The sequence below is a fragment of the Tympanuchus pallidicinctus genome, unplaced genomic scaffold (assembly GCF_026119805.1).
Source record: "Tympanuchus pallidicinctus isolate F22 unplaced genomic scaffold, pur_lepc_1.0 scaffold1, whole genome shotgun sequence".
Lineage (NCBI taxonomy): Eukaryota > Metazoa > Chordata > Aves > Galliformes > Phasianidae > Tympanuchus > Tympanuchus pallidicinctus.
The window spans coordinates 53,940,625-53,953,649 of NW_026294618.1; the positions used below are offsets into that span (position 1 = coordinate 53,940,625).

The 13,025-nt window shown below is 46.9% G+C and overlaps 1 protein-coding gene across 1 annotated transcript; it reads left to right on the plus strand.

Annotated features, from left to right (window-relative positions):
• Positions 1 to 202: 202 nt before the first annotated feature.
• On the plus strand, positions 203 to 2,453 carry TCF21 (transcription factor 21). Its single transcript, XM_052685160.1, has 2 exons — positions 203 to 891; positions 1,922 to 2,453. Exons 1-2 carry the CDS (start codon positions 442 to 444, stop codon positions 2,009 to 2,011), a joined length of 540 nt encoding a protein of 179 aa, XP_052541120.1. The 5' UTR covers positions 203 to 441; the 3' UTR covers positions 2,012 to 2,453.
• The last annotated feature ends 10,572 nt before the right edge of the window (positions 2,454 to 13,025 follow it).

A 13,025-nucleotide genomic window follows, 5' to 3' on the forward strand; every position in this document is an offset into this window, starting at 1 on the left:
TCTCCAGTTACGAAGATTTCAATCCCAGTCCTGAGCTCTCTGCAAGCGCTTGCTGGGATACCTAACTCCCTGTCCTGTGCAAAGGTCTGTGATTGGGGATGTGGTGTGCTCAGCAGGCAGGGCCCCTCCCCTGGGCTGGATCCGCCTCTCCTATCCCCCAGATAAATTACTAGTGTCCTCACTAAATTCCTCAGCTTTCTCTCTCTCCCGCTCACGCACACTCACTCACTCCTTCCCTCAAACACAGACAGAGCAGGGTTGGGGGGCGGGACGGTGGGGGTCCTCTCTGGACCTGTATCACATCTTAGTGCTGGAGGGGGGAGAGAAGGGGAGGAAAGTGCTGCGCCCCTTCTCTCCTCCACTGCCACCACGTAGGTCTGGGGAGCTCCTCTTCCTCCCCTCCGCCCCCTTTCCCGCCAGCCCTTTGGCATCTTCCAGACCATGTCCACTGGGTCCCTCAGTGATGTGGAAGATCTGCAAGAGGTGGAAATGCTGGAGTGCGATGGCCTGAAAATGGATACTAACAAAGAGTTCGGGGCGTCCAACGAGAGCAACGAGGAGGGATCCAATGGCGAGAATGGCTCCCCTCAGAAAGGGAGAGGGGCCTCGGGAAAGAGGAAGAAGGCTCCCCCCAAGAAGAGCCCTTTAAATGGTGTGAGCCAGGAAGGAAAGCAGGTCCAGAGAAACGCTGCCAACGCCAGGGAGAGGGCAAGGATGAGGGTCCTTAGCAAAGCCTTCTCCAGGCTTAAGACCACCCTGCCCTGGGTGCCCCCAGACACCAAGCTTTCCAAACTGGACACCTTGAGGCTGGCCTCCAGCTACATTGCACACCTGAGGCAAATCCTTGCCAACGACAAGTATGAAAATGGCTACATCCACCCAGTCAACCTGGTAAGTCACAGCCCGCCAGGGCCAGGCACTCCTGTGTGTGCGGATGGGGAGAGGGGGGTGAGGAGTTGGGACGGGGCATGTCCACGGAGAAACTTTCACATCCTTCTCACAGAGGTACGAGCCACAGGGTACGAGGGAGTAGTGGAGCACGGGGACAGGCTCCCAGCTGCCTTCCTTCCTGTATCTCAGGAGCTGAATATCCCAGTCCCCTCCACTAGTCCCTGCTGTCCCATCCAGAAGTGGCAGCAGAAAGGCAGGAGCATTGTGCCTGAAATGCCTGAGAGAGACAAGCTTTCTACCTTCAGATAGGAAGGTATAAGAATTTGGATAGAGAATGGTATGTTTTAGGAAGGGCTCAGGCAGAGAAAAGACCCAGGATTTACGCAGTCTGTCTGCTTTATCATAAAGTTTCCTGCCATAACAAAACTCAAGCCGCAGTCTTTTAAAGATAGAGCTTTGGAGGCTTTGTGCCCAATCGCTCAGAGTTGCTGGGTCCAGGACATGTCTCACCCCCCCATGTGAACTCACACAGAAGAAACAAATTAATGTTCAGACACCTCGGAGGGCTGCGTGGCTGCCCCAGAAAGCACTCCCCAGTAGCCCCCCGGGTCTCCCCAGCAGAAACATCTAGTTTCTAGCTGTATATATATGCAAGGGATGCAAACCAGGAGTGGTCTTCAGCTGCCGGGGTCACCCCATGGGACTCTCTCATGGGACCCGGCTCTCGTAGGAAACCCCAGCACTCCGAGCAGCCCCCACGCTGCTCACGACCTGACAACAGCACATAGAGTGCCCAGAGCAGCTCGGCTCAAAGTGAATCAAGCAGTGTGCCTTGCTCCCAAGGTGAGTGCGATTGCCGGAGAGAGCCGGCTGCGGCTGGGAGGCGAGGAAAGAAAACAGGATCCTAGCTGAAGCCGTGCCCCGGTCAAGGCGGTGGATGCCGGGGTTGCCGCTGAGGCTCAATGAGCATCGCGATGTGCCTTTTCATGTATGTAACCCCCTTACCACCCGTGTCTTTTCCTGGCTACAGACCTGGCCTTTTATGGTAGCCGGCAAACCCGAGAGTGACCTGAAAGAAGTGGTGAACACAAACCGCTTGTGCGGCCCGACGGCATCCTGAACTCCCGGCCCCGCCAGCACCGGCCCCGTGCGGCCGGGGAGGGGGCACGGGCGCGGGCAGGGCCCCGCTTTGCCCCGCTGCTGCCCCGGGCCCGGGCAGGGAGACGGGAGAGCGCTCTGTCGGCACGGCACCGCGGAGACTGAACGCAGAGACTCCACCCCGGGACAGCCCGACTCTATTTAACTTTATTGAGTGCGTGTGCAGTCGAGTGTCCTGCAACAACAGCCTTGCTGGTTCAAGAGCTACTAGAGGAAAGGCAGAGATCAAACAAAACCTACAACACGTGTATCTTTTGTCTGAGACCTGTGGAATATGTAGATGCCTAGAAAAAAGACTGACTTTGACAGTCATCTCTATGAACTCATTTGCCCTAAAGATATATATATTTTCTTCAAGCAGGTTTTTGCTCTATTTCTGTGAATAAACCTTCCTTTCCATTGAACATGGAGCGGTGTACTTTTCGTTTCCAACTCACAAGGCAGTGGGAGCACCGCACCTGGCTTCCTGCAGTGGGGCAGGGGGTCCAGCCCTACGCCAGGGAGAACGAGTGGGGGGAACAGTTGGTACAGCATCTTCACACTGAACCCCACAAGGAGGGCAGCTGTGAGCTCGGCGAGAGCAGCGAGAGAAAGAAGCTGCCTTGCCTCTCTTTTTTTGTCGAATAACCGCAAAGCCGCGGGTTCTAACCTTCCTGAGGAACCGGCGTGGGCCTTCCTGCGGGGCTGCCGTGGGAGTGTCGAGCTGGCTTATTGACAGACAGATCAGTGTGGGGCTGAGGATTTTTGTCCAGATTGGGGTGCCAGGGATTTTAGTGCAAACATCTCCCTTCTGTTGCTTAGGGCGCCTGCAGGAGATTGGGCTGAGATAAACAGGAGTGCAGGGTGCTCTCCCTGCACCGGCAACGGCAGTCGGCAGCTGATGCGCCAGATCCCACCAAGCTGTTTAATGTTTCGGGGTTATGACCGCACTGTTTACAAGATGTCTTCAGTTATTTATACTGTTATTATTAGCAGAGGGGCTTTAAATTTCCGCTTCACTTGCTCTTTCGATATCGTCCCCTGTTTCTGTTGGATACCTGGGTGCTGGTGGGCGGCAAGTGGACATCTGGGGCTCCCTGTCCACGGGGCCTGCATCTCCCCTAGGTCAACTGAGCAAGGCAGAGTCCTCCTGGCAATTCACATCCATCGGCTGGGTTCACATGTGGGCCATGTTGAATTAGGGCTGGGAGCTGGGAACTGTGCATGCATTGTGGACCTTGTTACAGAAAGGGCTGAGGACTGCAGGATAGTCCTAATGGTTTTGAAGGGCGGGCTGTTTAATTTCACTTATTCACAGCTTTATCTCCAGCCTGCACAATTAAAAGCAGACCTTGTCGCCCAGCCTAGCAGTGCACAATTTCACCATCAAGAGCAGGGCTGCGCCAGCTGATACGTAGTTACAGGCAGACGTGCACAGATTTGATGTACTTTAAAGCAAAGGGATCACCTTGAGCAGCCACAGCTCCTGCTTCTGGGAAAAGCAGCTCTGCTTTGCTAAGCACAGCTGAAGACGTTGGTCCCTGCCGCAGACATTGGCAAAGTCAAGGGAACCTCTGTTCTCTTAACGGGAAAAAGAACAGAGCCCTCTGACCTTAAATGCAGAGCAAATGACTAATGCAGCAAACGCACAAGCACTCTTTGAACCACTAAAGTTAACCGCTGAATCAAAATTAATATTTGAATTAAAACACTCAAAATCTTGACTTGAATTCCTACTAACTAATGCATGCTCTGGCTCATAGCAAGGTGCTGTTTAAATTCAAGAAAGCAGAAACTGAGAGGGATCTGGGATATGCATAACATTAAGAGTTACATTCTAAATTTTCTGATACACGCTTTTCTGCCACGCTGCAATGCTTACTAATTGCAGGCAGCATCCTTGCCACCATTAGCCACACTCACTGCTCATTGACCACCTAAAATGCAGCATGAAGAAAGAGTGAAGTGCTCCATGCAATATTGCTCCATGAAATGTGAGGAACACAGCTGTAACCATGTACCAAAAGCTGCAATGTAAGTAGAGCAGAAAGAGGAAGCTGTAGACACAGTTATTTCTCTTGTCACTGCTCACTTTACGTAGCACTCTAGGGACCAAAATATTCCTCAAGTACACTCTGTCTTCCTCAGTCCTTGCCACTGAACAACAGTCCAGCAACAAAGAAAAAGGGAAAAAGCAGCAAACAACAGACAAATGCAACCGGCAATATGCAGAAAGGTAAATAGCGGCTTTACTCAGACAGTAAAACTTTTTATGGCTTTATGTTCACTTTGAAGACAAAGAAAAGATTTTCAGAGATGTGGATGTGGGTGGCAGTCCCTGATCACTGCCTGATTTAGAATGTGAGCGAGGGCACAGCCCAGTGCATGGCATTAACAGCCCCCAGTCATTAGGTGAGTTGAGCATCCTCCCTGCATTAAGTGCAATTTTACAGAAAAATTATTTGCAAATGAAAAAAAAAAAAAAGTAAATTTAGTTTGATTGAAGCACTTGATGGTTTTGAAGGGAACTCACAAATGTGTTAAGGAAAGAGAAGGAATGGATATAAATATTAATGTCAATGACTTTAAAGAAATTATTTTGTTTGCTTTCTTTTCTGTACAAAGTGATGTATTTTAATATTTACTGAAATATAATTATTTATACCCTTTTTCCACGTGGAAACAAAGCCGACTCGATTTATCTTTCTCTATCTACATGGATGTACACGCAGCTGCGAGAGTGTCTGTATACATTCCCTCCTAATAATGTTTGAACTCATTGCCTGATTGCAACTGAATTTGACAGAGGTCTCAAAGATAACCAAATTGCTATAATTTTTTGTAAAAACAGTCAGCTAATAGAGAAGAGAAAAAAAAGTCTTTAAATTCTGCAAGTAAAAGAAAGCTTTTGACATGAACCCCTGTCAGATACCAGAGCATCCGCAGCAGAGCGGCAGCTGTAGGTGAAGAGCCAGGCGCCGCTGCCATCACCCACTGCAAGTCTTCGGACAATTGGACAACACTCCTTGCGCACCCGTGTTTTTAAGATAAGAGCCATCTAAAAACAGTTTAGTCCCATTTAATTTTTAATATTATTATTCTTTTATTTATTTATTTCCTCTTTTTTTTTTTCAATCCCCGAAAGAAAACCAGTTCCACGGAACTTCTTCATACCCATTTTTCAGTTCAGCGAGGAAGTAGAAAACCCTTTATTTGCACAGCTGCCTGCAGGGCTTGAGCTGCTGGGCTGGGTGCTCATACTGCACTGCCTGTTTTCACACTCCGCAAGGTCTTTAAGAACAAGTATTTTTCTATCTCTTGCAGAAAATAAATGTTAGGCTTATCTGATTCTCTTTGTGATGGAAATCTGCCAGTAGGAGACTCCAGCATGGCAGGAAACCCCTCTGCAGCCCCAGCACAATGCCTTGCTGTCCTGGGCACTGATACAGTTGTCAGGTCATGGTTAAAGCTGTGCCCCAAGGTGCACAAAGAGCATACACCATTGAGCTAATTTCTTTAAGTGTTGCTGAGAAAGCAGGTCAAAAATCTCAGTGCACCTTGGAAATCAAAGATACAGAAAATCAGTGTGGTTTATTCCATAGGAAAGCTGGTTTTAATCCTGGGTGTAATGTTGTATTGGTAATTTTATGTCTGTATCTGTCTGGAAATATATGCTTCCCTGTAAATGACTTTTTTTTTTTTTTTTCAAAAGATAACCTTTTCTGAAACCCCATTGTCATTGTTTTTCATTGCTATTTGTAGTAAAACACAGGCAGAAGACATTAATTAATAGCAAGTAATAAGCAGGCTAATGGATCTAAACTCAAATGCATCTGGTGTGTAAGAAGAGAGTACGAGTTGATAAAAACACAGGGTATTTCTGATTTCTGTCTGGGGATCTGAGTGTAGTTCATCACTCACAGCCTCCCAATAGCGGCAGATTTTCAGAAGAGATTTCAGAGAAATTGAAATCAGCAAACAGCAGAGCACTCTGTAATTTCCACGTATATACACTCACAGAAAAGTCCACATACAGAATCTCTCGCAACAACCAGTGATCCAAATCATCCCTGTTCACTGCAGGTGAACACTGCAGCCCTGTCAAGGCTGTGCTACCTGATCAAACCCATGGGGTATGAGCAACTGAGCACTCACGATTTGGCCACGGGATGCTCTGTGCTATGAGGCTCAGGGTGCACTATGGGTGGGATTGTGAGATGGGAAGTGGCACAACCAGCAACACCTACTTTTTTTGTTCCCTGTGCTACAAAACAGCTGCTGTGCTATGGCTTGGTGACTTCCTGTAACACTGAGAAGATGTCACAGTTCTGATCTAAAATGTATGCTCCAGAAATGATGGGATATACCCATTTGTTACCCTGGTGAGGTTTGCTGTCGGCAGACTCCACAACCAGCCAAGCTCTGCAAGGACCTGATTTTTCTTCAGATCACTTTAGACACTGGTGTGTCTGAACTAGCTGTATAAAATGACTTTGAGGCCTAGGCATGCAGTAAGCGCATTTTCCAACTGTGGTGTGGACATACCCTAGGGTCACGACAGTCCTGAAATGACGCATTTTCTTGCCTCAGGGTTTTGCCCTTAAACTGAAACTTGTAAACAGACGAAATGGATTTCCAAGCCCATGCGCATGTGTGAACCAAGCTGAACAGTCCTCATGCGGGGAGTGGAAAGATCCAAACCTTCCCGCAAGGAAAACAAAGATCATTAAAAAAAAGCAGGAGAATAAAAAAAACAATGCAAACCCTTCCTTTCTGTACAGTCTAAGAGGCCATTTTCTTTAAGCAAAGAGAAAAAAAACAACACTTATTTACATCCTCAGCTGCTATGTAAACTCTAAGACCATATCCAACTGTAAATATGGATTATCTACACACTCAAGTTTTCTCTCGGTTGTTTACATGCGTACTTGAAAAAAACAGAAAAAAGGATAAGAAACATGAGGGCGAAAAAGGGAAGAGCACAGATTCGCTGCAGAAGTAACCTCTGTGCACAGCCAAGAGACAGGAGAAAGGGAAGAAAAAAGCACAGACAGCCCCTCTTCCTCTGGCTGCTGCCGCTTGGTCCTTAGAAGGGATGGGAAAGGCAGAAACTATGAGCAGCTTCACCACAGCCAGGTGGGGCCAGACCACCGGGAAGATGGAAGCGGAGAATCTGAGAACCACAGCTGCCTTCCCTGGAAGGAACATCTGCAGAGCCTGCATCGGGAGGAGGAGCGGGCACAGCAGTGAGTTCCCAGGGCTGCACTCACAGAAAGCTGTCCCACTGGGCGGCTTCCTGGCAGCACATCCCTCCCTCAGCAGGGACGAAGCAAAGATCATCATGTGTTCACGCAGTCCAAGTGACAGCATGGCTTCTTGCTTCAGCATCCTGTTTCATGTGATGCTTTTTGACGGTAACCAGAAAGGGAATAGCTTTTCCTCACTGATAACATGCTGTTTTCTTCTTACACAGGCCTTTTTGCCACTGGCACCTCTGAGACAACTGAGTAGAAACTAAGCAGAAGACAGCAGTTACCTTGGAGTGTTTGCTCCAAGGTTTTCTGTAGGAGGTTACTATCATTCTAATGATGGGGGAGGGAAAAAAAGAAAGCAGATAAGAGGCTGGATGAAGGTTGCATGTAAGCTTGGTATAGGTTTAGAAGCAACATTTTTGGCACAAAAAATTACGAACAGTTTTAGGCACTCTGAAATCACCGGATATCTTTGCTCTTTGAAATCGACATAAATATAGGAATTGGAAGAACTGTCAGGTTTTATTATCATGTATAGACAGTATCTGGATCAGCAAGTAAAACAGGCCACGGACCATTCTCCAAAAAACCAAGGGTGAAGCAGGTGTCACATATACACACACTGAAGTTTTATTCACTCTCACAAACAGTGAGCACAGTTCCTGGCACACACTATTCCCAAAACATGCTTGAACATCTTCTGGGAGAAAGCTAGCCAGACCAAAAGCAGGCCAAGGACCATGCTAACAGTGAAGTACTATTAAAAATAAACCATACACCTTCACCATGTTTCATTGATCCATACTATTGTACCCTTAGAAGCTAGAATTAGAAAGATCATTGATTCTCTGTTCTCCTCTAACTTGGTTTCTAGATCAGCCTGCTATCTTCTCCAATGGGCTAGAAATTTTTAGTGGGGACTCTCCTTGCTATGTGAGTCTTGTACCTAGTAGTAACAGGCGAGGTAGGCTAGGGGTTATCAGAACAAAGAGGCCAAGTTCAAGGATGAAGTATGAGATTGAAACAAAATTATATCCAAATTTATTAGATATAATACTTGGAAATAACACAAAACTCCTGTTCATTTGTTCTTCAACTCTACTAAGCTCTACAGCACCCTTTCCACTTGAGCTGTGTGTTCACAGGGGCTACGCTTGACATATCAGGAGAAGCTTCTTTACTGAAAGGGTTGTTGAGCACCAGAATAGGCTCTCCAGGGAGGCGGTTGAGACACTAGCTCTGAATGTGTCTAAAAACTATTTGGATGTGGTGCTCAGGGACATGATTTAGCGGAGGGTTGTTAGAGTTAGGGTAGTATGGTTAGGTTGTGGTTGAACCTGATGATCTTTAAGGTCCTTTCCAGCCTGAGCATTCTATGACTCGTGATTCTATGATATACTCTCATGTGCTCTTCCATGCCAAGCAGTTCCACTAACACTTCATGTAAAGATCTAAAATGGAGATAATCATCAGCTTAAATGTGCCAAAAGGCTTGAAACAACTAACAGGTGTTAACATCCTTCCTCTGGGGCAGGATGCAAGTCAGCAGGGCCAAAGTAATGCTTTAGGTTGAGTCACAATCTGGGTGAAGTTTTTGCACCTTCTATGAGCCGGATGCCTGAGGGCTGTACGATGCCACACGCTTGCAAATAAAATTCATCATCACTCCTGAAAAACCCAATAAGCCAACATTAGAAATACAGACACTGAATGCAGGAAACAGCTTTGTGTAACAGCTCAGAGGAGAGTTCTCACTCACACAAGAGCAGGAAGGAACACTTGCTCAAGTTCCTGACAGGCATTCATAGGATCTCAATCTGGGCAACAATGTGCTCTTCTTCCAATTATACAATTTTCAACATGTTTCTCTATTATTGTCAATCAAGGTTGCTAAGCATAGTCTACAAGTATTTTCCAGTTGTAGAGGACAAAACTACAGATATGTACTGAATCATTTTAAAGTTTACTAAAGAAAAACCTCATCTTGATCATTCAACTTTTATTTTAGACTATTTCACTATCTTTTTTTTTTTCATATTATTGTATCAAGTAGCGTATCTATGTTACTTGTTATATACACTCATATACTGTATACTTTTTTAATATAAAATGAATAAAAAAATATAAAATCATATATATCATAAAACTTGATGGAACATTTGAGTATTGTGGAGTTGGTTTTAGTGCCACTTATGCCAGGGAGGTAACACTTTAATATAGTATAGTACTAGCAGGAGTTATCATACTGTACATGGACCTCATCATCAGAGAAGTGTGAGAAAACACAGTTTATAATTTCATCTGATAAATGAAGTCCTGGAGCAAGGGATTCCTTCCCTGGCTCTTGCCACAGGTTTAAGCTCAAGTCCTGCTGGCTGTCAGCTTGGCAGCTTTCTCATAATTAACTTGTAATATCATATGCATTTAGCTCACGGTCATTCCAGAAAATGTCATTTCTATGGAACGTGCAAAATATGGATTGCTCCTAGGTATCTCCTCCTCAGAAACAAATACTTGAATATAGTCTTCTGCATAGAGCTCACAGTTCTAAGCAGCTGCATAACAATCCTAGTCTAGCCTCACTGTGAGCCTCCTCCAGCTCTCTCATCCCACCCTACAAATTTCCCACAGTCTACCTTGCGCTGGATTTTATCTGACTGGAAATGGATCCTGCAAAAATACAGAAATCCAAATAATCATACATTTCCTTTAGGTTGTTGAATTTATTTATTTATGTATTTATTTTTATTTTTCTACTGACGCCTGCAATTACATTTGAATAACAATGTCATAAAATTGCATTCTGCTCACTCCCATTGCTGTAATTACCAAACAAAAATATGTGCAGTGTCTTCATATTGATATTGATGGTCCTAAGCAACCCACAATTCCACATCACAGAACCTTCAAGCATAGTAAACAGCCTCCTTACATTTTCATCTCCTCTCTGCTTTCCAAACAATTGACTGAGAAACAAAAGCATAGAAAAATTTAAAATTACATAGTAAGACAGTGGCAGAAATGGCTTCAGTGCCTTATCTGTGAGATGTCAGTACAGCATCTGTGAAGTTAGAGCACGCACTGTTTCTGCAGGTGGGACATCACTAACACCTCACCCACACAGCCACAGAGACTAGAGAGTTGCAAACAGGGATGGAGACCTCAAATACAAGTTAATGGTGAAATTGGCTGGCACCATGCTTACCACGAGTGGCACAGCTAAAGATAATCAGCTTTGTAACTGCACAAGTCTGAAATAAAATGATATGCACAACTGAGGAACTTACACATAAAATCAGACAGTGCCTAATCACCTCATTTGCATTCTATGACACTGTGATCACAACTACTTTCAAAAATTGCATATTTTCCAAGCATATATTTAGAGATGAAATCCTAAACACATCCCAGCTCAAATGGGGAAAACTCAGGCTGAAAAAGCAGCTGAAACTGTGGCATAGTAAGGGCTCATTTCTTCGTCAGGAAAAACATTACTGTGGTAACAGTTGCCTAAATCCAGAATTCCCGTTTTCAAAAGCGAGTCTCATTTTACCGTCTCCACCAAAATGAAACGGATCCGTTCCAGCAGAAAACCACAGGGTGGCAGTGCTGCTGCGCGCTGGCGTTAGCGCAGCCCCCCCTAACGGGAAGACAAAGCCTGGGTTAACGATCTGTGCAGCCGCTGCAATACTTTCTGTTAGAATCTAAAGTAATTACTTCCGTCAGGTGAACTTAGCAATGAATTTCAATTTTTGAATTTAACGTAGCAGAGGAAAACATTCCAACTGTGAAGATTTTCATACTGTTCCCTCTATCCTAATGAAAGCCATTCCACAATCACTTCACACATTGCTTCAGATCCTCAGAAAAGTGTCAATCCAGCGTCAATGCAATTGTCAATACTGTGCACTATACACCCATAAATACATGTACAAACACATACATTTCTCACACACAGACTGATGTGTCTTTATGAACTCAACCAGACCATTTTCTTTCAGTAAGGTGCTGTGCCCTCAATTGGTTCCACAGCACCCAAGTATTCACAAGTTCCCAAACATCACACAGTAGATAACGATAGAACAAGGGGGTGAATGGTTTCTAACTAAAAGAGAAAAGATTTAGATTAGATGATGGGAAAATATTTCACTGAATGGGTGGTGAGGCGTTGGCACTACTGCCCAAATAAGCTCTGTGCCCCATCCCTGGAGATGCTCAACGTCAGGTTGGATGGGGCCTTGAGCAGCTGAGCTGCTGGGGGCAGCCCTGCCCATGGCAGAGGGTTGGAACTGGGTGGTCTTTGAGATCCCTTTCAATCCAAGCCACTCTATGAGTCTAAGAATCACAGAATCACAGAATGGCCAGGGTTGGAAAGGACCTCAACGATCATGAATCTCCAACCCCCCTCTGCCACATGCAGGGCCACCAACTTGCACGTTTAATGCTAAACTAGGCTGCTCAGGGCCCCATCCAACTTGGCCTTGAACACCTCCAAGGACGGGGCATCCACAACCTCTCTGGGCAGCCTGTTCCAGTACCTCACCACTCTCTGGGTAAAGAATTTCCCCCTGATGTCCAACCTAAATCTCCCCTCCTTCAACTTAAAACCATTTCCCCATGTCCTACACATATCAACCCTTTCAAAGAGTTGATTCCCCTCCCCTCTGTAGGCTCCCTTTAGGTATTGAAAGGCTGCAATGAGGTCGCCCCGCAGCCTTCTTTTCTCCAGGCTGAACAAGCCCAGCTCCCTCAGCCTGTCCTCATAAGGGGGGTACTCCAGTCCACTGATCATCCTAGTGGCCCTCCTCTGGACCCTCTCCAACAGTTCCCTGTCTTTTTTGTACTGCGGGCTCCACACTTGGACACAGTATTCCAGATGGGGCCTCACAAGAGCAGAGTAGAGGGGGACAACCACCTCCCTGTCCCTGCTGGCCACCCCTCTTTTGATGGACCCCAGGATACCATTTGCCTTCTGAGTCGCAAGAGCACACTGTTGGCTCATATTAAGTTTTTCATCTATCAGGACCCCCGGGTCCTTCTCCACAGGGCTGCTTTCAAGGACCGCTCCTTCCAGCCTGTACGGATGCCTGGGATTCCTCTGGCCCAAGTGCTAAACTTTGCACTTTGCCGTGTTGAACCTCATCAGGTTCACCCAGGCGGAGGGGAATGGAGCAGGCAGCAGCGCTGCGGAAAGCCCAGGAACGTGTGCTGGGGCTGCAGTGCTGCTGGCACGCGTGCAGCAGGTGAGACCGCCGCACGGTGATGAGCAAGCAATGGATAGCGACATTGCTGTGGGACGGGTGGTGATGTCACCCAGTGAAGGTGAGGACTGGCAACACGGCCGAGCCATGGTTTGTGGCACCTCTGTGCGACGCATTCTGACTGCTTTGCACACGCAGCTTTAACCCAGGCGCGGCAGCCCGGGCCGGCAGTTCGTGCCTGGCCTCCGACTGAGCGTGTGTGCGAGGACTGGAGTGTGGACAGGGCGAGCTTTGGAACTGAAACATGCTCTGGGTGCTGCTAGCACAGCTCTCAGACGTCGTCTCAGAGCCACTTTGCTGTACCCCGACTCTGCTGGCAGCAGGCAGCCGGGATATCGCAGAGAGGTGCGTGCAGCAGCGCAGGTAGGCAGCGTGGTAATGCCTCACGCCAGCAGCTGGAGGGGAATACTTGAGAGACCCTTCCCAGGCTGGCCCATGCCTGTGGCGTCTCCTGTCCTCTTCCAGCGTGACACCTGCTGTCACA